This window comes from Chenopodium quinoa, unplaced genomic scaffold, assembly GCF_001683475.1.
Source record: "Chenopodium quinoa cultivar QQ74 unplaced genomic scaffold, ASM168347v1, whole genome shotgun sequence".
Taxonomy (NCBI): Eukaryota; Viridiplantae; Streptophyta; class Magnoliopsida; order Caryophyllales; family Amaranthaceae; genus Chenopodium; species Chenopodium quinoa.
The window spans coordinates 698,804-726,320 of record NW_018744895.1 but is presented as its reverse complement, the minus strand read 5'-3'; the positions used below and the strand labels follow the sequence as shown (position 1 = coordinate 726,320).

The 27,517-nt window shown below is 37.4% G+C and overlaps 1 protein-coding gene across 1 annotated transcript; it reads left to right on the top strand.

The window, feature by feature from the left end:
• The first annotated feature begins 381 nt into the window (after positions 1-381).
• LOC110706088 (protein FAR1-RELATED SEQUENCE 5-like) lies at positions 382-2,595 on the top strand. Its single transcript, XM_021884005.1, has 3 exons — positions 382-729; positions 772-1,381; positions 2,498-2,595. Exons 1-3 carry the CDS (start codon positions 382-384, stop codon positions 2,593-2,595), a joined length of 1,056 nt encoding a protein of 351 aa, XP_021739697.1.
• The last annotated feature ends 24,922 nt before the right edge of the window (positions 2,596-27,517 follow it).

Here is a 27,517-nt window from a genome sequence, read left to right as displayed (position 1 = left end):
ACAACATGGTGTTTACTCCATTTACAGGGGTTGACCATCATAATAGTTGCATTACTTTTGCTGCTGGTTTCATAGCAAAGGAAGATATTGTGTCATTTGAGTGGTTGTTCAGATCATTTCTCAAGGCAGTGGGGGGGGGGGGGAACGAACCTAATTGTATGATCATCACGAATCAGGATCCAGCAATGAAAATAGGTGTTAAAAGTGTGTTTAAGAAGACTGAACATCAGTTCTGTATGTGGCACATAATGAAAAAGTTACCAGATAAGGTGGAGAAATCAATCATGCAAGAAGAAACTGGTTTCCTAAAAAAACATATGTGCTTGCGTTTGGCATCTTGAAATTGAACCCGCTGAGTTTGAAGAAAAATGGAACAAGGTGATGGTTGAATACCACTTGGAAGATCATGAGTGGTTAGGTTATATGTACAAGATAAGGGATAAGTGGATTCCGGCGTATTTCAGAGATGTGTTCCTTGGAGGAATAATGCGTACAACATCAAGATCTGAAAGTGAAAATAACTTTTTCTACTCCTTTATCAATCCTCATGTGTCACTTGTTGAGTTTTACTTGAGATATGAAGCTGCAATTGATGCCCAGAGACACACTCAAGGTCAGAATGATAATGATTCAAAGCACAAATATCCTGAGTGCAAAACACCACTAGGGATAGAAAAGCATGCCTCACATTTATATACTAACTCTGTCTTTTATGAATTTCAATATGAGGTTGAAATTGCTTGTTTTTCTTGTGGTGTTGATGAATTGAAGAAAGAAAATGGATTGGAAGTTGCAAAAGTAAGTGAACGAAATCGGATTAGAACATTTGATGTTGTGGTTAATCCAACTAACTACACCACATGTTTTTGCAAGCTATTTTATAGACAAGGAATTCCATGTAGACATATGATTCGGGTTTGGAAAGCAAAAAGGTTTGAAACCATTCCTGAGCAGTATATGCTACACAGATGGACTACTATGGCACTGAAAAAACCAAGTTTTGACTTGGGTGGAAACCTGTTGGAGCAATGTGCTAATTTAATTGACAAGAAAAAATTGTTAAATGATGTATGGTCAGAGATACACACTTGTGTAAGTTTGGCAGAAGGCAATGATGAAGATATTCAAGACCTTTTGATTCAAGGAATAAGAAAGGATTTGGAGGCTAAGAGGATTCCAAGAAATAATGAAACAACAGCTGGAAGTGCAAACGACAAAGGACAAGACATTGAACTATTGATTGGAGCTAGTGTGCCAACTGAAATAATTGTCAAACCTTCAAAAATTTCAAAGAATAAAGGGACTAGAGGTCATGTATCAAATGAAGAGACTTCAAAAGAGAAAGGGGCTGAGATTGATGTGCCAAATGTTGAAACAAGAGGTAGAAGTGCAAAAAGGCCGAAGGGAGAAAAAGAAAAGGCTGTAGAACAAAACCAGAAAAAGAAGAGATTATGTAGAGGTAGTGGTGAATTAAGTCATCATGATATTAGAAATTGTCCAAACAAAGTGTAATGATACTTTTATACAAATATACAATTTAATATTTTAATATAAATATAAGATTTAGCATTTTGTGTTTTTAATTTTGTTGAAATGAGCAAATAGTTAATTACTCATTTGTCAAATGAGCAAACATTTCTTCAATCATACATTAAATAAACAACCATTTCTTTGCTCTTTATGAAATGAGTAAGCATTAGTTTGCTCATTTTTCAAATGAGCAAATAATTAGTTACTCATTTGAAATATAAGGAAACATTTCTTTGCTCATTTAGCAAATGAGCAAATAGTTAGTTGCTCATTTGTCAATTGAGCAAATATTTATTTGGTCATTTGGGAAATGAACAATTACATACTAACTCTGTTTGGCAAATGAACAATTAATTTTTTGCTCATTTAAAAAATAAGCAAATAGTTAGTTGCTCATTTGTCAAATGAGCAAATAGTTAATTAGTAATTTAACAAATGACCAACAGCTTAGTTAATAAGATCAACTTTTAGAAAATGATATCCATTACATTGACATAGCAAAAGTTATACTTAGAAAGTCCTAACAACATCATAAAAACATTTGATAAACTAAGAAGATTTGTCACATTTGTCCCATTAAGAACATCATAAAACTAACACTTCTATTGTTCTATACAAATCCTAAGAACATCATAACAATTGATCAACTTCAGTCTTCAATTCTCTCCGTTGAATTCTTTTGGATTGCTGCCCCTAACTTTCTTTAGTATCACTTGGTTCCTCAACCTTTTTTTTTTCTTTTGGGCAATTGTTTAACAAGTTTAACAGTATTTACTTCACTTGAAATAATTGAGAAGGTAAACTTCAAACGAAGTTTTTCAATGATTATGGCCTGTAAAGAGAAAAAAGGAAGCAATAATTTAGGGTAAGTATAGGGTAAGTAATGGCTTCATGCATGAATATCAACAAGCTGATCACAAATTTTAACCTAAATTGCATTTAAAATAAAAATGGATAAACAGTGCAGTGGGAGTTTTGTTCTGTGCTGATATACTGGCAATAGCTGCCTGGAATTCAATACTGTTGGTATGTCTTATTGGGATGCATATAGAAAAATCACAATAGAGCTCAAGGCTACTTTTAGATCATAGCCACATTTATAATACTTATATGAGAGGAACATAGCCACATTTAATACTCATATGAGAGGAACATAGCCACATTTAATACTCAGTTGCAACAAGCATGAAATGCGAAAGACTTACATTATTTTTCTTTAAACCTGAATTCCACTTTTGCAAACCCATATATGTTTCCATATGCCTCGTCATTGCAACACCACAATGCAAATGATCATCATCTGAAGACTTCCAGAGTAAATCAATCAGTACAGACTCCATAGACTTGATTTGTTTTGACAAAACAACACTTTGTATACTTCCTTCACCATCCTTGAAATATGAAAATGCACAATTCTGAAAATGAACAAATAAGTTAAAATAAGAACAAAAACAGGTAGAACAAATATAGTCAGAACAAGTAGAACAAGATCAAGATAAACAACTAAACTCTAATCATTTTTCTAAAATAATCTAACAAAATCTTGAGCCATACCAGATTTAAGAAATTTCTTATTTTCTCTAGGACCTTCACTGTAATCAATAACATTAATTGTACCACGCTTTGTGGTGGTGTTAAAACATACCAAATAATAATGATCTTTTTCAAATACTGGGAAAAAGAAAAGCTCAATATCTTTCTTTGGGATGATTGTTTTGCTGAATTCCAACTCCACAACCTCACAAAACATTTTATTCCTTTCTTGAGCACAGTCACTTTCGTATTGAAAAAGGCAATCCTAAAAAAATACATAAAGAAAAATACATAAATAAGATGAATATAAATGAAAAGTGTAAATAAGAAATGAGCAAAGTGAATATGAAATGAGAAAAGTCATATAAAATGAGTAAATTGAATTTTTTTTGACAAATGAGCAGTGAAGGTTTTGCTCATTTGACAAATGAGCAAAAAATTAACTGCTCATTTGGCAAATGAGCAAAAAATTAATTGCTCATTTGACAAATGAGAAAAAATTAATTGCTCATTTGACAAATGAGCAAACACAAGACAATACACTACAAAGTGCAAACAAACAACCATGACATGATTATGCCTTGAAGATAACTATAATAGGCAAATTTCTTAAATTAGTTCTATATTTCAAATACTTTATCAAAAGATTTTATGTTATTTAGTATCCAAAAAGAGACTTAAATTAGTTCAGTATTTATTTTTTGCTCATTTGTCAAATGAGCAAGAATAATTTAACAAATGAGCATTGAATAGTTTGCTCATTTGACAAATGAGCAAAGAACTAATAATAGTTTTTGCAAATACAAAACAATATCTACATTCAAATAATGAGCAAAGAACTAATAATAGTTTTTGCAAATACAAAACAATATCTACATTCAAATATAAAAAATTATATGAAATGAGCAAAGTGAACATGAACAAAATAAAACAAAATAAAATGAACGAGTTGAACTTACAATTGCATTAAGACTGAAAAAGAAACGTCCACTAGAATTGAAATCTCTATATTGCTCATTATAATTCAGAACAGTAGACCATGCATTAATGATATCGCCATGAATTTTGCTCTGATTTTTTATCATTTCAAGTTGAAATAGCATTACTTCACTATCAGGCTCACCCTCGCATAAAAACCCTGCATCACTACATATAAGATTTATGGAAGTTAAAATAATTTCAATCGTAGATATGTAAAGTGAGTATATAGAGCTAGACTTGTTTTAAGAAAGAAAAATAAGGTCAGTTGCCAATTTCCAGAACTGAAAAATTGAATAAATACTTACAAACGATTTTTCAAAGCATCTCCTTTTCAGCATCTCCTTTTCTCTTAAGCGCAATTGGATCTTCTTGAGCATTCAGAGCATCAGCAACAGCAGCAACAGCTGATTTAGAAGCACCAACTTGTGCACTGATAGGAGCAACTACAGGTTCATCAGTAGGTGCAATACTAGGGGACTTCTCCTGAGAATCAGTTTCTTGGGAAGAGATTCCGAAGCTGAATGAAGGAGTTCCACATCCTTTGGCAACTGAACTTCTTAAACTATATCTCATACTTGACTCTCCAAGTTTTTTAAACACATGTTCAGCAGCCCTAGGCTGTATGATAACGGATGGAGCTTCAACATCACATATATCACTTGCTATTTGAACACATTCAGCAGCAATCTTAGTAACATCAATTGGTTCTGATTCATTCAGTTGATCAACCCTAGCATTGATTGTAGATTCACCATGCTTGTCATTGCCTGAAATATTTGAAAACCTATCCCAAGTTTCAATTACAGCTGGATCTTGCCAATAATACTGTTCATCTTGGCTGAATGAGAGAGGAATATCTTTAGTCAAAGCTTTAGAGCTCATCTTGTGCTCATCACAAATGCTTATTAGATCTTCCTTCAGCTTTTGAATCTTCTCATTGTTTGGAAAATACTTGACGGCAGCTTCATGTTTTTGACTGAAATCCATGTATGCCAAGACTAGATTTGTAGATGTTGTTGCAAGCTCCATAAGGTATTTCTGTAAAAAAAAAAAAGATACATAATAAGATGAATATAAATGAAAAGAGTAAATATAAAATGTGCAAAGTGGATGTGAAATGAGCAAAGTCATATAAAAATGAGCAAATTAAACTACATAGGAGCACTGAAGTTTTTGCTCATTTGACAAATGAGCAAAAAAGTAATTGCTCATTTAGGATGTCCTCTACTACTTGTCTTGTGGGTAAGATTTTTAGCAAAAAGGTTTATAACTAGTATCTTATGCTTATGGCTCATGATTAAATGAGACAGGTTCCTTCCATGTTTCCAATTAAACCAACTAACAACCTAAATACAGGTTTCTGACTACTATCATGTAATTCTTTAGGAATGTCATAATGTCAATATGAGTGATCCAACACTCAATAATTTTAAAAATGAGCAAAGAATTAATATAAGTTTCCAGAAAACTCAAATAAATACCTTCTTTGGATCTTGTTCAGTTTCTTCATTTTTTGTACGAATTGGATCAGATTGTTCCTAAAATCAAGCAAAAACAAAAAAATTGTAAGTTAGAACAAGTTGAAAGCAAATATCCTAACAAATATAAACCAAGCATTCTTATAAGACATAACCAATTGTATAATTTGATTATCTATCAAATGAGCAAAAAAGTATTTGCTCATTTCAAAAATGAGCAAGTAATTGCTTGCTTATTAGCAAATGAGCAAAAATTAGTTCAAAAATACTTTTTTGCTGATTTAAGAGGTATATTGATGTGCCATATAGAACGCCACATTGCATCATTTTCCTAAACACAAATTTGTTCCAATTCAATTGTACAAGCAATACCAAAGGCATAGAATAGCTAAGTATTGGTTGAAAGTGAAATACCATTTTTGGTTGTTTGCTGCTAGAAGGACCAAAAAGCTTCAGATTTTTATCAAAAAGTCCAAGCCTCCCCTTAAAAATTTCCAATTTCTCACGAGTAGACAACATATTGGTTGTCCGACCTTTAAGAATTGGAGTTTCTCGTTTGGCTCTAACTTCCTTAATGACAAATTGATCAACATATAAAAGCTACAAACAAGTAAGATAGAAAAAATTAGCACATTAAAATTAAACAAATAAATAACAATTAATACATAAAAAATGGAATAAACTTAGAAAATAGCAGCCCTAACTCTTACTGCCACCTACCCACACAAACCTACCCACACATTTCAATTAAATAGCTGAACACAATTCTCATTTCAGAAACTAATTTCTGAATCTGATTTCAGATTCTATTACAGGTTGTGAGTGTGTGTATGTATGTGTATGTGTATGTGTATGTGTATATGTATGTGTATGTGTATGTGTGCGCGCGCGCGCGCGTGTGTGTGTATGTGCGTGTGTGTGTGCGTGTGTGTGTGTGTGAGTGTGTGTGTGTGTGTGTGTATGTGTGCGTGTGTGTGTGTGTGTGTGTGTGTGTGTGTGAGTATGTGTATGTGTATTTTCTTGTTAAAAATTGTAATGATACTTTTATATACATATAAGATATAATATTTTTAGCAAATAGTTATTTATCAATTCTTTGCTCATTTAACAAATGAGCAAATAGTTAGTTTCTCATTTGTCAAATAAGCAATTGTTTAGTTGCTAATTTAACAAATGAGCAAAAACTTAGTTGCTCATTTGACAAATGAGCAAATAGTTCATTTGCTCATTAAAATGAGAAAACAGTTCAAAGATTCTGAAAAGTATCGAGTAGGAATACCATAAGAAATAATAAAGATCTTGGAAAGTATCGAGTAGGAAGTTCATCCCATTTCATCTTCGCCTTCACAAGAGAATCAAGGATAAACTTCGAGCAATTTAAATCCTTGGTTTTATCAACACTTGTCAAATATCTGAGAATGTCATGATTAACATTCTTGTTTTGTCCTCCTAACACAAAATAACAAAATTAAATTAAAATGATCAAACAAGAACAAAAATGAGCAAAACGAAAGTAAAATGAACAAAATTAAATTAAAATTATCAAAATGAAAGTAAAATGAGCAATATGAAAATGAAAAGACTACCTTACATTAAAGTGGAAACACAAAGAACTACAAAATTACGTTTGAACATTGGCCCATCTGATTATTGGTTATTCAAATACAATGAAAGCTCCCCAATGTTGACAGATAATGAGTTCTTTTTTAACTGTTTTTTCCATTGGGAAATGACTTTATCATCCTTTGAAAAAACATTTGCATCCATCTCCATGCCTCAACTGGTAGCCCTAGGACCTCATGTACATGTTGTTCTGTAATCTTGAAAGGCTCGGAATCAAGAATATTCAAGGAACAACTCTGAGCATCAAAGTGCTTAACCAACCAAAAACCCAATTGCAAAGGCAGTTGGGACACTTTCAAAAACTGCAAGGACCCAAATCCTATAGCTCTTATCGCGATCAACTGATCTTCTGAAAGCTTCTTAAAAACATTAACGACAGATGAAGGCGACATCCTATTACAAAAAGCCCCATAAACAACAAATTTTGATCCTTGCACTTCATCAACATCATCTTCACCATCAGGATCCTCAAACTTCACATTCTTTTTTTCTTTCACTCCTTTTTCAACCTTTTTGCCCTTACCCTTAGTAGTAACTAATCTGATTCTCTTCTACTTCTTTTCACTCAGCTTCTCTTCTGATGAACCAACATCAGCAGCAGCCCCTGATGAACTTACATCGGCAACAGCCCCTGATGAACCAACATCCGCAGAGTTCTTGCTCATACAAAGTAATAAAAAAAAAGTAAATAATTAGTTGCTAATTTTATACAAATGAGCAAAAACATAGATGCTCATTTGTCAAATGAGCAAATAGCTAGTTGCTCATTTGTGAAATGAGCAAACATTAGTTTGCTCATTTGTCAAATGAGCAATCAGTTTTTTGCTCATTAACCAAATAAGCAAATAGTTAATTGTTCATTTATCAAATGAGCAAACAATTCTATAATAATTCATTAAATCAACAAGCATTTAATAATAAAACATAAAATGAGGAAATAAGAAAACACGTACATTATCCTTGCCAAATGTTCATACGTATAATCTTTAGCATTGTTAGGATCAGTAGGATCCGAAGAATCCATAGCACTGTTATAAAAAACACGAAATAAATCTAAGTTAACTAAAACAAAGGATAAATCAAATTAAGAAGAAAATTTGTAAGAGAAATAAAGAGGGGGAAGGGGGGGGGGGTTCACCACATTTATAACAAGAAACAGAGGATCCTAAATATCAGAAAATTATGTCCTAAACGGAAGCGATTTCAATCTGTTTTCCATTGGGGGGGGGAGGTAGGGGTGGTAGCTAAACAAAAGCGATTTCAATCTGTTTTCATAACTCTTACATCGTCATCTTCACCCTCATCGGAATCTACCCCAATATCATTATTACCTTGCAAGTCAATATCGGGTTGTATCAAGTCATAATCACCCAAAGAGGTAGTTTCCTATGCGTTGTGAGTTGGAAGGGATGACAAGCTGTCTAGGCCATCATTATTATCTGGTAGGGGGTTAGTGCAGACTGCATAGGTAGTTGATTTTCACTAGATATAATTTGTTTCAACTCACATTGTGAATTTGTGATTACATTTCCTTAGTTTCTTTGTATCCTTTATAAAAAGTCACTAAATTCCTTGGATTTACTCTAGCATGTTGTAACACAATCGAACTTAAAGTCAAAAATCACCTACAAACTCAAACTCTCAGAAATTTCTCAAATAAAAAAACTCAACAAAAAATAAACTCTTGTGCAAAAATCTTTAAAAAAATGAAAAAAAAAAATGAAGAGAAAGGGGTCTAGTGGAGGAGAGTGGAGGTCGGTAGGGAGGGGAATAGAAAGAGGTCAGGGGTGGAGGGTTGGCAGTGGGAGGGCAGAGATAGAAAAGGATCAGGGTGAGGTAGGTGATCCGTGTGGTGGAAAGCAAGGATGGATGTGGGACAGTTTAGTCAATCTCAGGTTGTATCAAGTCATAATCACCCAAAGAGGTAGTTTCCATGCATTGTGAGGAACGTGGAGATCCAAAATCTGACAAGTGCTCACTAATGTATTGATGATCTGTGAACAATCTTGTAAATGATCCCATTTCTACACTTGAATTTGTCAAGTTCAAGTTCATATCTGACCATGAGTCCATGGTAGGATAAGAACCCAAGTTAGTCACCAAACTTGGTTGTTTATGAACTTGTTCCAAATACAACTGCATACTAAACATTGTATTTTGTCTCATTGTATCCCACATAACTTTACACCTTTTTTTTAAACAAATGAACTTTCATTAAACAAGTAAGATATATACTGAAGAAACGAAGAGGCTGAATCAAATACTTATAAATACAGGGGATAGTAAATTAGTCCAAGTTGATAATGTGTCCTAGCTATTTATCTATGGATTTGGGCAACCCAAGAGAATTTTATCAGCTAAGCCCCTACAAAGAGGCTTCCATCTGGGTAGGGTAATTTAGTTTAAGTAATCCAGCCTTTTCCCTGCAATGGTGGAGAGACTACTTCCTCTATCAATCTGATATACAGTGACCATATGCTACTTTACTATAAATCTATGAGCAGACATGTTATTTTAGTTCATTATGATAATTGTTAGTTCATAGTTCTAACTAGCATCAAAATGCTCACTAGTGACTCAAAAACGCAACATAATCGCAACAAAATCGAGCAAAAATCGCAACAAAACTAGAACATGATTTCGCAAATACACAACCAAAGCAAGAACACTTGTTAAAACCTAAATTCAGGCAAAATAAAACTAAAAATAACTTGATAATTACTCAAAAAAACGAAAATAAAACTAAAATCAACAAAAAAAAACTAAAACATAATCGACACAAAGTAACCTAAAATTAATGAGCTAAAATCAGAACAAATTAAACGAAAATCAAAACGAAAATAAACAACATAATCACAACAAAATTAAGCAAAAATTTCAACAAAACCACAACATAATTTCGTAAATACAAAACAAAAGCAAGAACACTTAGTAAAACCTAAATTCAGACAAAATAAAACTAAAAATAACTTGATAAATTACTCAAGAAAACGAAAAAAAAATTAAAATCAACAAAAAAAAAACAAACTAAAACATAATCGACACATTGCATGTTAAAATTAATGAGCTAAAATCAGAAAAAATTAAACGAAAATAAACAATGAATGTAACCTAAAATTAATTGAAAAACAGCAAATGTATAAACAATAAACTCACATTAACGAAGAATTGATGAAGATTGAAGAGCTTGTGATGAAAAATCAGAGAGAAACAGAGTAGAAAATCGTAGAAATTGAAGGAGGAGAGAGAAAATTGAGTGAAAAAGAAGAAGGAGGAGAGAGAAAAAACGCAGGAAATAAATTTGAAATAAATTTGTTTTGTGTTACCGGGTTGTATTATGACCGTTGGATGTAATTGATCCAACGGTTGTAATATGTCCTCACATATAATTGGGTTCTCACATAAGGGGGGTGGTCTCATATGATCCTATCTATATATATATATATATGGGAGTTTTTTCCCGAGATTTTAGAGCGCCACCTAGGATTTTAATTTTTAAAACTTATTAGAGCGCAACGTAAGATTAATATTTCTAAAATGCTTCAACTGGATTATGCCATGTTAGATTAGCATTTTTAAAGCGCTACGTAGGATAATAATAAAAAACGCCACGTAGGATTACTTTTTTTTAAACGGTACAATAGGATTATGCCACGTAAGATTAATTTTTTAAGGGAAATTCTCAACGGCGACCCCCAACTTCTGCTACGTACCAACGGTAACCCCCCTTTTTTTGGATTATACAAAATGACACTACTTTTCTTTTTTCTACTAAAGGCGACCCCCAACTTCTGCTACGTACCAACGGTAACCACCCTTTCCCCTTCCCCTCCTCCTTCCCAGCTAGCACAACCCCTTTACCGACAAAGAACCCAGCCCACACCTGTCTCCCACCACCTGCTGGCGACCCCACTTTCATACACCAGCCCACACAACCACTCAATCCCACCTCACCTTTCCACCATTTTGCCACCACAAACCTCCACCACTCACTCGCTGTTATTCAACACCGCACCACCTCACAAACCCACGCAGCCAATCACCTCTCTCCCCAAGCACTGCAACACCCTCAACTCACATCGTGGCAGCCGCAAAACAGAGCCACTAGCCCAACACACCCACCCAATCAACAACCACGAAACATCACCACGCGCCCAGCTCGACACACCCACCCAATCAACAACCACGAAACATCACCGCGCGCCCAGCCTGACACACCCACATACCCAGCAACCATGAACCCACAAACCCACTCAAATTCGAACTCACCACAACCCCAGATCAAAACACCACTAACCACTAAAACTGAACCTACAAAACATTCAAACTGCCACCACAACCGCAATTCATAAATATAGATCAAAAAATCCAAATCGAAATTCGCACTTTGTTGATATAAAAAAAAATAAATAAATAAAAAAGCCACCACAACGAAACCCCTTTTGAGTTTCAGAGGAGAGAGAACTGGGGTTTCGAGTGGTTGTTAGGATTCGGGGGTTGGGTTGGGTTGCTAGGGAAGGAGAGTGGCAATAGGGAGGGGAAGGGGATTGATGTCGCCGGAGAAGGAGAGGTGGAGGTGGCAATGGGGAGAATTCTCGGCCTTGATGTCGCTGGATAAGGGCTAACCGACGACTGGGGGCTTTGATTTTTTTTCTTTTAATTATTATTATTTTTTTATAAATAAAATCTGTCAAATAAAAGGGGGCATTTTTGTCATTTCGCTATTTTGGTTAACCATGGTTTAATTTTATGTTAAAACACCATCATTAATGTCATCATTAGGAGAAAAAAGATAACTAAGGTCATTTCGTATAATCTTAAAAAAAGGGGGTTACCATTGGTGCGTAGCAATTGTTGGGGGACGCCGTTGAGAATTTTCCTTTTTTTAAAATCACTAAGTAAGAGTATAATAAAAAAAATTTATCAAAGCACACATAACATTATTAATTTAAAAAAATTATCATGAATAAAATTAAATGACTTAATTGGGCGATTAATGGAATTAACATTATGATAAATTTTAACAAAAATTACGTAAATGAGAGTTTTTTCAAGATATTTTTGATCGTCACATAGGAAAGTGTTATATATTAGCCAATGAAAAAAAGAATTGCAATTTATTTTAGATCTAAAATTTTATATTAATTATGAAAGTAAAATTAGCGCATTTCATGTGTGGTTGGCCATATGGTGTAACCCCTGACCGTTTGAGTAACCCCTGATCAATCGAGTAACCCTTTACCAACCAAGAAACCCCTGACCAAGTAATCCTAACCACACGGTTGCCAGCCACACATGAAACTTTGTGAAATAAAATATTATCTTTTTTATATTAGGAATTTTATCTAAATAAGAAAAACAAAATTTACAATTCATATTATAATAAAAAATTAAAGTTGTAAGCAAGTGAATATCACAAATTTTATTTAGATAAATATATAATTAGTAAAATATTTTATTTGAAAAAATAGAAACAAACCGTGGATTGCACGGGCTTCATCTAGTAATATCTATATTGGAACTAATAAAAAAAAACATGAAATTCATGCAAAGTGGCCCAAATTTCGTAATTTAATCACTTAATCCTATAAAAAAGTCTCCAATTTCAATTAAAACCCCTAATTAATGGAGGAACACCATATTAAAATTAGCCCCAATTTCATGAATAAGCTAGGTGCCTAGTTTTGAGTTTTGTTTCTATAATTTGGATTTGCAATCAAGAAATCGAAGAATCTACGGTAAAAAAAGAAAATAATCAAAAAAAATTTGTCGCTGGGGCCCACAATTACATCATATAAGGAGGTTTTAGGCAATATTGTGGATAATTTTGATGCATTTAAAAATAGTTGGTGGTATAATAAAATTAAGGAAAAATTGTTTCCGATAATCCCAACTTTGGATTATTATCTAATGATCCCACGTTAATAAGACATTATCTTCTATTTGTCCCTATCCTTTTGGTAACTAGTTTTGATAGGTTAAGATGCTACGTGTCACTTAGTGATTGGCTGAAAAAAAAAGGAACTATATAAAAAACTAAAAAAACCAGCGGCCCAGCCTACCCCAACCCCCACGCCACCACCCCCAACCCTCCCGGTAGCACTCCCTCCCCACTCCTTCGACCTTTCTAGTAGGCTCCGTCCCACCTACATCGTCGAAATCCCCATCCCCACCCCACCTAGAAAAAACCACCCCCTCCACTTTCCCCCACCCTGAAACCACCCCTTCTCTTGTTTTTTCGACGTCAAACATCCACAAAAACGCTAGTTATAATACATTTATTCATTACCTAAAATTTAAAAGAAAATTTATCAAAAGGATTAGTTAAAACCCACATTTTTAAGGAGACTTATTAAAGGATGTTTTTACTTTTACCACAAAAAAAAAATCAAAAAAATTGTTTTTTACCACCAAAATTTCTAAAAGTTTTATTTTACCACCAAAAAAAAAATTAAAAATTGTTTTTTACCACCTACCGTAAAAAAAACCGGTAAACCTAACGGAATTTTTTAAATGCTTCGATTTTCATACCAAACACATAGTCTTCAGGGGTTTTGAGGGGCATTTTGGTTCTTTGGGATTAATTTAAGGTCATAATTGACAAAAATTGATTGTAAATGGCTCGTTTTTCCTACTAAAAAATACCTAGATTTGCGTGAAACGCGCAAAATGAGGAATTTTTGATCATTTTTTTTTCAATTTTGACCTCAACCCATAGGGCCAAAATTCCCCCCTAAACCTATGAAGAACATGTTTTGCGCACAAAATCAAAGATTTTTTTTTTCAAACCGTTAGATTTAACAGTTTTCTTGACGGTAGGTGGTAAAAAACAATATGTAGAATTTTATTTGGTGGTAAAATAAAACTTTTAGATGTTTTGGTGGTAAAAAACAATTTTTTGATTTTTTTTTGTCGTAAAAGTCAAAAAATCCTTTATCAAATTAATAATTTTATATATTATTATATTCCCTCCGTTTTTTTTATTTGCACCACTTGGTGATGCGCGGAGTTTTAAGAGAGTAATATAATAGGTCAATAATTTATTATAGTAAAAGTTAGATAAGGACCATGAAAGAGAAAGAATGTGAGGGAGTAAATATTTTTATTATATAAGTGGGTACCATGAAGGAGAGAGAAATGATAAAATAATTTAAATGGGGGTTTAAAGTAAGAGAGGGAAATGATAAAATATAGTACAAAGTTACCAAATATGGAAGTGATGCATTTAAAAAAACGAACACCCATAAAAGGAAAGTGATGCATAAAAAAAAAACGAAGGGAGTACTTGTTTAGTGACGAAGAGTTTGTGATGTATTTAAAATAAAAAACAGAGGGAGTACTTGTTTAGTGACGAAGAGTTTAATTTGGGAATGAATCAATTTAATGTCGATCCGATTCAGCTCGGCCACGGGCAGCACAGACCTAGCAAGCCGCCTGTCCATCCTGATTTCATGCACCAATTGGATTACTTCGGAGTCAGGAAGGTAGTTAGGGATGAAAAGACGGTCGTTTTGCTGCTCAATTGGATCCCGCTAGCCGTGTGTCTTAGGAACCCGATATGCATGTCAGCCTATGGCCTATACAAGAACTACCCTCAAGGTGGAACCTTGTGACTTAGTCGTTCGAATGTTATTTGTAACATGAAAATATTATAACACTTCTTCTCTTCTTTTTCTTTCCTCAGACATAGCTCTTGGAATGTTGGATCCTGAGTAGAAGGGGGAGGTTGACATGTCCAAACTGGACATAATGCGGTACAAACTCCGCCAACAGCAGCACGACCAGGCTAAGGAGGTACTGACAATCTGTTCGCTCTCTCTCTCTCTTTTTTTTTTTTTTTTTTTTTTTTTTTTTTTTGCCGAGCTGGTGTGTTGGAAGAAGAATTCTTCCTCATTTCACTTCGACGCACTTTGTCTTGCCTTCATGCCGAGTTGGTGGGTTGTGAAGGGGTTCCTTATCAACTATGCTCGGGTGATTGCTTCATTTTATTTGACTTTAACTCATTTTTTTCAGGCGGCCATTCCTACTCCCCGGTCGAAGCAAAAGCAGCCAGCTTCTGCTTCTAAGGACGGCCAGGAAGACAACAACCACAAAGGCTAAGTCTTCCACCAAGACGGCCAAGGTCATGCCACTGACTGCTTTAAAGCACTCTAAAGGAGAGCTACCCCAGCTGTCACCTAGTGGGGTCTCCAAGCCCGTGGATCCACAAATTGAGGCGGTTCACGATGAGTCCGTCCATGCGAACAATGGGGGTAAGTCGTCCCCGTAAAAAACAACCGGCAACTCGGCCTCGACTCTGCATGTCGAGGTGGTAGACAAATCTAATTGGCAGAAAGCTTCTTCTCAGTCGCTTGAAGAGCAACTCGGCCGCACTCAAGAGGGAGGGGATCAACCGCTGCCCCCTCTTTTGTTCAACCTTCCATCTCCTCCATCTTTCACGGACGGTATGTTGAACATCCGTACGCCATTTTACTTGTTTTTTCATGAACTTGCTTGATTACTCTAACACCCTTCCTTACTTTGTGCAGACATTGCTAAGGAGATGCACATGAAGCTACCTAACTAGTCGCTCACAGGCGCTGACTGGAAATCTATTAGGGAGGCCATGAAGCGGGCCGTCCCTAAAGAGCAGCGGGATAAATTTTGCGGCATAAATGAGGGCTTCCTTGTCCCAATGATCAACTGTAACGCCGGGGTAGCGTTTCTTAATAGTACTAAGCTTATTTCTGCTTTTATGCTTAGATTATTTTCTTAGTTTGCTTTTCTTGAGTTGTTTTCGTCCGGATGCGAATCTTCCTCAAAGTCAGTGCCTTTTTGGATTGGAAGGATAAGGAGAATGAGAAGATCAAGACAACCATCAATCGGATATAAGACGAGAACACCGGCATCCTGGCCTTGCAGAAGATCCATTACGAGACAACCCTTAAAGATCTCTCCGAGAAATCAGCTCGGAAGAATGAGGACATCGTCAAGATTGGCGATGCACTTAAACGGGAGCAGCAGGCCAGGCAGGCGCTTCAGTAAGTGGGACGAGGCGGTCGCAAACGCCTCTCAGTGGAAGGATAGCGTTGAAGCCTCCGAGAAACTGAAGAGCGAGTTGACCTCGTCCCAAGAAGCTCTTCAGACGACCCTGGATCAAATAGACTCCATCTAAATTGAGGTTGAGAGCTTGAACAAGTCCATTGCAGACTTGTCCGTGCAGTTGAAGGCTCCTCGGTTGATTGACCCTGCAGAGGTCATCCATATAGAGCACATGCCCGAGGAAAAGCTGAAAAGCCGCTTCTATAAGGCCCTCTCCCTAATGGTTGAGGAGGGCGAGGCGGCTTACTATGATAAGCGCTTCACTAAGCACCTTAACTACGTCTGCCTCAAGGAGGAGGCCGAGGTTGTCATCAAGCCCCCTCCCGTGTTTGATGAGACATCCTCTGACTCTAAAGTCGAGGAAGATGATAATGGAAAGGAGTTGAAGCCGACCAGTGAGGAGAAGCAGACCGAGGAGGTGCCTGCCAAAGCTGCGACTGGCGATGGGAAGCTGGTCAAGGAGGAGCCTACCAAAGATGTTAAGCCAGCTAAATGAAGAGCTTAGGTCCTCTAGCTGCTGTTTTAAAGCTTTCTGTACTTTAGTTTTATTTCCTTGTTTTTGAACAATCTTATCTTTAGCCACCTGTTTTGAGTGGTCTTGCAATATACTTTTTATTTCGCCGTCTATTTTGCACGACTTTAATTTATAAAGTTCTTCTTTTTCATCCATACTTAGCAGTTTTTGAGAAATTTTTCATTCTTTTATTTGCTTTTGCGTACGAATGAGTTATTTCTCACTGGGGGTATGCCCCTTTATTCGGCATTTCGCCTAGTCCATATACATAAAGGGGTTCGATTAACTTAGTAGATTTTATACCTTAAAGGGTATGACGACTAGTAAGTTAATCAAATCATAATAATGATTGCCCTTGGACTAGGTGAATGCGAATCAATTTTAGTTAGACGGCCACTTTATTGGCTTGTGCTGAGCTGTCCTTTGATACTATCTGTTGGACGCACTCATGAGATTTCAAGTATTATCTCAACTTGATTATTTCTAAGTATTTTTTGGGCTCGGATTCCTAGGTATGCCCTTGCCCTTTGGGTAAAAATACCTTAGGCAATTTTTGGGTTACCCTATATTTCATCCATCCTACCGTTCTAGGACCGAATGGAGTGTTTAACATCTTGACCTATATGGCCTAGTTGCCTGGCTGGGGGATGCCCTTGCTAGGCATTTTACTCGGCCACTTGATCATGCCCTTTCTAGAGGACGGGCTGCTATTTGGCAAGCAGCTTCGTTTCTCATTTTAGGCGGCATTGCTTTTTCATCTCTGTTCTTGTCAGGGGCCGAGCTGCTATGCTGCAAGCCACCCTTGTTTCTGATTTTAAGCGGCATTTTTGCTCATCAATAAGAAAGCATACAAAGTAAATAACAAAGTTTGACTTTTTCATTAATATTGTCAAAATTACATTGTTTTTGGTCGTACGGCTTTAATTACATTGCTCGGTCGTGCAGACCTAGTTGTATATACAACTTTTGGCTAAGTATAAAAAAATTTATACATAATTTTTTTTTCAAACTGTCCATATTCTACGTATGGGGAATAGGACGACCACCTAAGGCTTGAAAGGAATGGTGTCCTTCGAACAAGTGTATTATTCCGATAAAGGATTCAAAATTATTAGAAAGCTAATTATTTAGTGAGATCAAGTGATTGGAATGCCTAGCTGGAGGCCGTTTGCGATCAGTAATATTAATGCATAATTAATATTACAGTTTAATCTTGACTGAACCCTTCGGGTCACACCCAATTGAGTAACCGAACTTAAACGACGAATTAATCCGAAGGATTGAATGAGCCATTAGAGTATTACAAACATACACGTTGGATTCTGAGCTTAGAGTGTCGAAAACCGAGCATCGTAAGTCGAGTCGAATTTAGGAATCGACGAGACGAGAAATCAAGCAAACAACAAGTTACAAACATACCCCTAGCCTTGAAATGCCCCGAGCAATCCGAGGGCCAAGGGCAAGTCGAGCATGCCTTGCGCGCATCGCAAGGCCAGCATGGCTGACTGCATATGCCAGGCGAGCTAGGAGCACCAGCCACACCATCGCAAGGCTAGCAAGCACTTAAGTGCTTGCTGGGCCTCACGCATGGTCGCAGCAGCTAGCTGGGCGTAGCCTAGCACAAGAATCACAGTAGCTAGCCGCTACCTAGCATAAGCCACACAACAGCAGCTTACATTGCGTGCGTGGCCTGGTGGCTGTGCATGCGAATATGCGGGTTGGGTGGCAGGCCCAGCCATGGTGCTAGGCGCCAGCGAGCGAGGCTGCCTTGGCTACCAAGGCAGGCCGCCAGCTAGCACATGCTTGTTGGCCTGATTTTTTGAGGGATTGCTTGGGGAGAAAGGGGTGAATGGTCCCCTCATGTTGTCCTTACCTAACCCCTTGCTCTCCACTTGACACTTGTTATTTGTTGATTCATTTGCATTTTAATTGATTTTTGAATTAAACTAAATTGAATAAATACCTTTTCACTAATTCTCCCACATTGATGGGAGATTGGAATTCAAGGGCTCCTTTACTTATAAATAGTAATCATTTGGCATTGGGAAAGGGCACTTGAGTTGTGAACTTGAAAGGATCTCCACAAATGAGAACACTTTTGTTCTAATACTCTAATACTTTTGGTCTAGCCCTGACTAAGTTTAGGGGTAGGGGCCGTTCGGGTCGGGTCTCGAGGGTGAGAGCCGTTGGAGGCTTGCGCATTTGCGAAGCTCGTCACTTTCAAGTATGAGCTCTAGGAAAGAGCGAAGCACGCATCAAGGGTATGATCGTCTTTTCTTTTTCTATCTTTTAATTAGTTATGTGATTGTTAATTTATATGCATGTTTAGTTACTTTTATATATTTGTGTGCCGATTTTGGGATAGTTTCATTCCGCGTAGTGTCGGACACTAAGAAACCTAAGAGCGGTATCGGAGTCACGCTCATTTAATTATTATAACTAATAATTAATTAAGGTGTTTTAAATAGATTTTTATTTCTAGTGTTGCTTTCTAATTAGATTAGAAGCTCGTTTTAATTAGTTTTAATCTCGTTTTAATTCTAATTTTGCTAAAGAAGCCAAATTTCGATCCAAAAGTAGTGTATTTTGGGTGGAATCTATGTTCTAATTAAGTTTTGACCGTTTTTGAGGATTGTCCAGAAGCCAAAATCCACCTAAAAACATGTTTTTCGAGGGGTTTTTTGTTTTTGACGAAAAATTTTAAATCTTTAAACCATGATTAATTATGGCATGTTAACGTTAGATTATGTGTATCGTTACATCATTAATCTACTACAATAATAACCCTTATTAAGCATGTTTATAAAGTCATATTTGGTGTTTAATTTGGAGAGTTCATTTTTCACATAAACTTGCAATTTCACAATTTTGCAAATTAATTGCTTCAAGTGTGAATGTTTATGGTGAATTTGTAATTTTAAAGCCCCTAAAGTGTTAAAGATCCAATCTTTAATTATTTATTTGGTTGGAACTTTACTTTCTAGATTCCATGTTGAACTAATTTTTTATTTAATCATTTTTGAGTTGATTAAAGTCTTAAAAGTTCAAACCTGTGATTGAATTTTAATTAATCTTCATATTAGAAGATGTAACTTTTCAAGTTTACACAAGTTAGAGTTGAAAAATTTTCATTGGATGATTGTGTTTAATTTTTCCAACCCCTTTAATTTTGCCAAATCTCATTATTAATTTAAGTTTGGTTAAATTAATTATGAGAATATCCCTCATCTTTTTTAGCATCAAGTTGAGCCAAAAATAATTTAAAGAATGGTTCTTGAATTAATTTTGGTTTGTGCACTAAAAATTGAATTTATTTAAGTTGGATTTTTTTTTATTTTCATTTTTCTCAATATTGGTTCTAAAAATAATTTAAAATTAGTTTTATATCACGCCAAAATCAGGATAAAATCCTGAAGTCATGAGCACGCAAATCGAGGCACACAAGCCCCGAGCACTCCCTCGGCCAGCTGGGCTGCTTGCGCAACCCACATGTGGCTGCCAAGGTGTGCAGGGCTGCTGGTGCATCGATGTGCGACTTGTGGTGCATGTATGCGAGCTTGGTGCGCTGCTTGGTGCTGCATTGATGCATGCGTGAGCTACGGTGTGTGAGCATTGGTGCTTCGAAGGGCGCTTGCTTGAGCTGCGGCTTACGGCTGCTAGGCAGCGTGTGCCTCGCACAAGAGTAGGCCTTTGAGGCCCCAACTTGTGTGCGCTCAAGCATGCTGGTGTGGCCAGCATAACACACTTGGTGCGATGCTGTCAGCCACATGCACATGCTTGGCGCAGCAAGTAGATGTGCAAGGGGCAGCAGCCACGCAAGGCAGCTGAGCATCGAGCCTAGAAAACCAAGCCTCGTTGCTTGGTGCTAGGCACTCGGGCATCGAAGGGCTATGCGATCTTGCGATTTTTGCCGTTTTAATTATTTTATTTAATTATTAAAACGAGGCTAGCCTCGGTTTTTCTGGCACTTGCAAAATAGTTTTGGCAAAATTTGGGTTAACCGGCTTAATTAATTGGATTAATTACGTTGGATGCGAATTAGTGGGGGCTTCATTAATTAGTTGTGCTAATTTTATTGCGTTTAATCACATAATCGGTTAACAACTTTGACTAGTTTTAATTAGGCGCGTTAATTGGATTAACCACATAAGTTAGTTACTAGTTTGCGCGTATTTTGCATTGTTGCTTGCTTTACGTTGTAAAATGCATGGGCCATTCACATATAATGAATAGGTGAATGGAATGAATATTCTATCACAGGTTTTATAAAAATGGCATATTACTAGTAGTTGCATTATTAATTGCGATGTCTCGAAGATGGTGATTCTTAGAAGACGAGGCCAAGATGATGTGATGAAGACCCTTGAAGACTTGAAGACTCAAGGGGTCATGCTAGTTGCCAAATGCATCTTTTACTTATGTTTTTTATATATAATTATGATTATATATGAATGATATGATAGATGCATGTTTAGTATTTCGAATGTTGCGATGATTAATTAAGTTCACTTAAATCAACCAATATAGAAACCCTAGGTCTCTATAAAATTGAGTCAAACTTGCCATTCCTAGATAACACTTACCCAACTAATGTGAATAGTGATGGGCTATGCCAAAGCAAGGCATCACTATCTCCCTAGGAACGTAAGGTATATTAGGTATGCAAGTTGAATTTGGTTAAACTCAACGATATCAGTATGGAGTCCTTGGATGTTGTGGCAATAGAGATAAACGTCAAGATAGCATTAGATGCAACGTTTTATCGAACCAAGCGTAGCTTAGAGCTATTAGCAATCGAATTGCTTACCTTAAAATATTAAGTATTAAGACAATCCAAAGCATGCTTAATCACTTTTTGATTCTTGGGATCTTGGAATCGTTTTATTCTCGCCTAAAAGGGACAAATTTAATGTGTGGATAAAACGCTCAATAAAATTGAAAATTTGCATGTATGCTTTAAATTTCAAACTTATTAGATTTATTAATGGTTTTTCATTTCAAATTCTTTCAATTGTAGAATCATGTCTGCAACTAATAACAACGACAACTTCATGTGCTCGGAACTCCCAAACAAGTTGGCTTTTAGAATAAACTCGGTCAACTTCAAGGAATGGGAAAAGGAACTCCGGAAAACTCTTCGAAATTGTTCCATGGAGTACATTCTTGATAATCCCATTCCAAGCTTCTTCTCAAAGGGAATCCTGAGTGATGAAGCTCATGATGCATGGTCTTCCGATTGTAAGAAAGTCTCACAACTAATGGCTAATTCCATCCCGGAAGAATGGAAGGAAAAATGCTCCTTCTATTTTCCGAACATGTTCCTTAAAGCACTTGAGGACATTGTCAATGTGAGAGTCACCAAGAGTCTCAATGGCAACTATGATGCACTTGTGTTTGATGTGACTAGGTCACCCTAAAACATTACGATAAAGCCACCGGAAGAGGGTTGCCTTGCTAAGGAGAGGTATCGACTTTTGTCAAGGGTCTACAATACCAAATTGAGACCCGATATGCCCCTCTAACCTCATGTGCCTAGAATGACTAGGCTCTTCAAGCACATGGAGCTTCTCGGAATCCCATTGGAGGATGAGATGGCAAGTTATATCTTGCTTGCCTCACTCCACTCGGGCTATGATACACTTAGGATGCATATAACTGCGGGAAAGAAGTCACACTCTTCAAGAGATGTGGTGCAGCTACTTCGCAAAGCCAACTCCTTTGGAGCAACCAAAATGCCCTTGAGAGCAAAGAAGAAGGAGTTCAAGAACAAGGCAAAGATGCAATGCTTCCATTGTGGTTGGCAAGGCCACTATTAGAGGGAATGCAAGATCTTCCAAAAGGAAGAAGAAAAGAGGAATGTTTCATCTAACTCAGGTATCTTCATTAACACTTAAGCTATCATAGGTATTGGATACCATGTATGACTCACTTTATGCTCCCATTTTCAAGGACCAAGTGAGAGAGCTTCACAAGTGGATGTGCGACTATGAGCGGACAATGAAGATGGTCTTTCCGTCGTGCTTGTAGGCACATTATTTGTGTTTGGCTTGTAATAGAACTAATTCTTGTTTTCTTATGTTTTGAACATATTTTGATCTATGGCGTTGGACGCCGGGTTATTTTGATCACAAGACTAACAATGGTTGTTTTAAATGTCTTGCTTATATGTTTTATGAGATCACACATTCTAAATGTGACTAGATAAATGTTAATGATACCACCAAGAGAGCTAAGACCTTTGAATCAAATCAGACATACTTGTAGCATTGTCGTCTTGGCCACATTAACATCAAACGCATCAAGAAACTTCTACTAGAAGGTATTCTCGACTCATTCGACTTAGAGTCGTTTGAAAACTGCGAAGGATGTTTACTAGGCAAGATGATAAAGCAGCCATTCTCCAAGTCGGGAGAAAGGGCCGGTGACTTATTAGGGCATAATACACACGGATGTATGTGTACCAATGAGTACATCCACAAGGAATGGTCATCGCTATTTTATCACTTCCACAGATGACTATGGTAGATATGGATATGCCTACCTCATGTCGCACAAATCTGAATCTTTTGAGAAATTCAAAGAGTTTCAGAGTGAAGTGGAAAATCAGCTGGGCAAGAAAATCAAAGTGCTTCGATCGAATTGAGGTGGCGAGTACTTAGACACCTGATGAGCGAGAGAGGATGAACCAAATTCCATATGCTTCGCTTATTGGATCGATCATGTATGCCATGATATATACTAAGCCGGATGTATCGTATGCCTTGAGTGCTACGAGCCGATACCAATCAGACCTAGGAGAGGCGCATTGGACTGCGACCAAATATCCTAAAGTACCAGAAATGGAACAAGGATAAATTTATGTCTATGGTGGTGGTAATGATTTGGTTGTTAAAGGATACACCGACGCAAACTTCCAGACTGACATAGACGACTTCAAGTCGCAGTTAGGGTACATATTCTATCTAAATGGAGGAGCGTTTAGTTAGAAGAGTGCTAAGCAAAGCACAACTGCAGATTCTACAACTGAAGTCGAATACTTGGCAGCTTTAAAAGTAGCTAAGGAGGCAGTTTGGATTCGTAAGTTCGTTGGTGAACTTTATGTTGTACCCTTAATCAAGCTAGGGAGCCAAGGGAACATTAGAAGGTAAAACACGTCAAGAGGCGATTTCACATGATAAGGGAATGGAAGTCCGAAGGTGAAATCAGAATTTGTAAGATTAGAACGGACGACAATGTAGCCGATCCACTCACTAAACTTTTGCCTCAAGTGAAACACAACAATCACATTGAGGCAATGGGAATCAGGCACGTTGAAGATTGGCTTTGATTTCCTTGTTTATGTGTTTTAATTAATTTCGAGGATTTTAATGTAAAACAATATGTTGAACCATTCCATTTTGGAGTAGATTAATTTCCTGCAAATTATTATCACTCCATTTCTATTTAATTGTGGTTTAGAATTAAATGATGAGTCCATTCGATTTTTAAAATAGGGTATCAAGACAATGTCTTAGATAAAGAAACACCTATAGTGAACATTGAATATTTTAATCGAATATTATCCCTGATTAAGGTCATTTAAATGTTGGACGACTAATGACTACTTGAGATTAGTGTGTAGTATGATTTCTAGCACCGTTTCTTGTGCTATAAGGACATGATTGTCATAAATCCTTTGTACAGGTATTTGTTTGGAACTATACCGGATCGAACTCTGAGAATACTTTAAGAGATTTAAAATCATCATAAGTATATTTCTCATTGTAAGTTCTCTTATTTGAGTACTAGTCCGTTTTGATGTTGTCAAACGTCTGCCGTACATAGGGATTAACGGCAACACTCGGGCGGCTAGGTACTCCTAGTCAGGGAAGCTAACAATGCGAGATTGGGAATGTCCCCCTATTAATAATAGGGATGATGTCTTTGTTGTTTACAAAGCCTCTCGAAGAGCGAGACTGTGAAAATGCATGACCGTGCTCAGATGGATTTTAGAAATCATCTGCTTATTGACAATCGAACTCGAAAATCGAGAAACACTTCTGGACGTAATAAGGAAGACGAAGAATCTTACCTTATAGTTCATGAAGAGACATTAATTAACATAGGAAATAGGCTATACACTAATAGCGCACTTGTTCAGAATGACAAGTGGGAAATTAAAAGGAATGGTGTCCTTCGAACAAGTGTATTATTTTGATAGAGTTATGAAGAGACATTAATTGATATAGGAAATAGGCTATACACTAATAGCGCACTTGTTCAGAACGACAAGTGGGAAATTTAAAGGAATGGTGTCCTTTGAACAAGTGTATTATTTCGATAGAGGGTTTGAAATTATTATAAAGCTAATTATTCAATGAGATCAAGTGATCAGAATGCCTAGCTGAAGGTCGTTTCCGATCAGTAATATTAATGCAAAATTAATATTACAACTTAATCTTGACTAAACCGAAACGATGAATTAATCCGAAGGATTAAATGAGTCATTAGAGTATTACGAACATAGACGTCGAATTCCGAGCTTAGAACGTCAAAAACCGAGCGTCATAAGTCGAGTCAAATTTAGGAACCGACAAGACGAGAAATCAAGTAAACAACAAGTTACAAATATACCCCTAACCTCGAAATGCCCCGAGCAATCCAAGGGCCAAGGGAAATATGGCTAGCATGGCTAGCCAAGGGCCACTGCCACAAGGTAATGCTCAGTCGCAAGCTCAGCATGCCTAGCATGGCCGAGCATGCCTTGCGCGCATCGCAAGTCAAGCATGGCTGGCCGCATATGCTATGCGAGCTAGTAGCACCAACCGCACCATCGCAAGGCCAGCAACACGCAAGTGCTTGCTAGGCCTCACGCATGGTCGCAGTAGCTAGCTGGGCGTAGCCTAGCACAAGCATCGCAATAGCTAGGCCCTGCCTAGTATAAGCAACGCAACAGCAGTAGCAGCCCGCATTGCGTACGTGGCCTACTGGCTGTGCATGTGAATATGCGGGTTGGCTGGCAGGCCTAGCCATGGCGCTAGGTGCCAGCGAGGCTGCCTTGGCTGCCAAGGCAGGCCGCCAGCTAGCACATGCTTGTTAGCTTGGTTTGTTGAGGGATTGCTTGGGAGCAAGGGGTGGATGGTCCCCCCTTGTGGTTCTCACCTAACCCCTTGCTTTCCACTTGACACTTGTTGTTTGTTGATTCATTTGCATTTTAATTTGATTTTTGAATTAAACTAAATTGAATAAATGCCTTTTTACCAACTCTCCCACATTGATGAGAGATTGGAATTTAAGGGCTCCTTTCCCTATTAATACCAATCATTTGGCATTGGGAAAGGGAAATTGAGTTGTGAACTTGAACGGATTTCCACAAGCAAGAACACTTTTGTTCTAATACTCTAAGTACTTTTGGTCTAGCCCCGACTAAGCTTCGGGGTCTGGGTCGTTTGGGTCGGGTCTTGAGGGTGAGAGAAATTAGAGGCTTGCGCATTTGCAAAGCTTTACGCTTTCAAGTACGAGCTCCAGGAAAGAGCGAAGCACGCATCAAGGGTATGATCGTCTTTTCTTTATCTCTCTTTTAATTAGTTATATGATTGTTAATTAATATGCATGTTTAGTTACTTTAATCTGTGTGCGGATTTTGGTAGGGTTTCATTCCGCGTAGTGTCGGACACTACGTAACCCAACAAGGCTTCTAGACGGTAGGTACTGTTTCGTGGTTTTCTGATGTCCTGCGGGAGAGTTACAATTCCGGGACTGATCCGTGCGTCTGTACCTGCGAAACAACAGAGACTCCAGGTGATGGGAGCTCCGCCTCCAACGGTGAAGTTAGTACTTGTTTGAGGAGTAATAAGTGCGGAAAAAATAAAGGTTGGGCGATCGGGTTCCCCGAAGGGAGGAGTGATCAGTGTGTTTAGGTTCTCTAGTTGAGAGTAATTAATTGTTGAATCCCCCTTAATGAGGATTAATTAAAGTATTTATAGCCTTGGGAAACGTGCCAAATACTAGGTTTAGATTAACCTAGGGCTCACTGGGCTTCCCTTGGAAATTGGGCCTATTTGGCATACGGAGGCCACGTGGCGTGACACAACTGGTCTATGTTGGACACACAACCTCGTGACACGTGGCAGGCCTCTACTAGCCTATGTAGTAGACACTTGGCAGAGCCTGAATGGTCCACTTGTCAGATAGTGATTGGTAGGGAAAAATCCCCTAATCATTTGCCCCTCACAGGTGGCATGTGACTGTTCACACGTCAGCTTTGACAGGTGTCGGCCTGTAACAGGCGACGGCCTGCCACAGTGTCGCCTTATGACGGGCCGAGCGTTTTTCCTGCTCGTTTTTGAATTTAGAGGCGACTCTTTGCATTCTCCTTTGCCCTATATAAAGGCATGTTGACCAAGTCTTTTGTTCACATTTGCGAACTTTTTCAAGAGAACTCTCGGACCCCTGAACTTGAGCTCTGACACTTTGCAACTTTTTACTAGGCGCCTACTCGATCAAGCTCTTCTTCAGAACTTAAGTTTCATGTAACTGTCTGTTTCTTTATTCTTTTTGCTTTTGCACTTTTTCTTTATTTTTTGAAAATGAGACCTCAAAAGCATCCGGCACGGCTTAGATTAGCAATCAGCCGGTCACCGGGGACGGCTGAGTCTAGGACTAGGGGTGCCGACTGTCCTGCGGTACTTCAAATTATGCGCAAGTCCCAAAATCCAACTGTCTTTGTATCTATGCAGGACAGTATGGCAAGAACAAAAAAGACCAAGAGAATTGAAAACTCTGATGGCTCCTCTTT

Coding starts and splice junctions, on each gene's coding strand:
- LOC110706088 (XM_021884005.1), top strand. CDS start 382: ATGGTTGAATACCACTTGGAAGATCATGAGTGGTTAGGTTATATGTAC. Junction 730..771: donor TTTATGAATTTCAATATGAG/GTTGAAATTGCT, acceptor GATGAATTGAAG/AAAGAAAATGGATTGGAAGT. Junction 1,382..2,497: donor GCCAAATGTTGAAACAAGAG/GTAGAAGTGCAA, acceptor TAAACAGTGCAG/TGGGAGTTTTGTTCTGTGCT.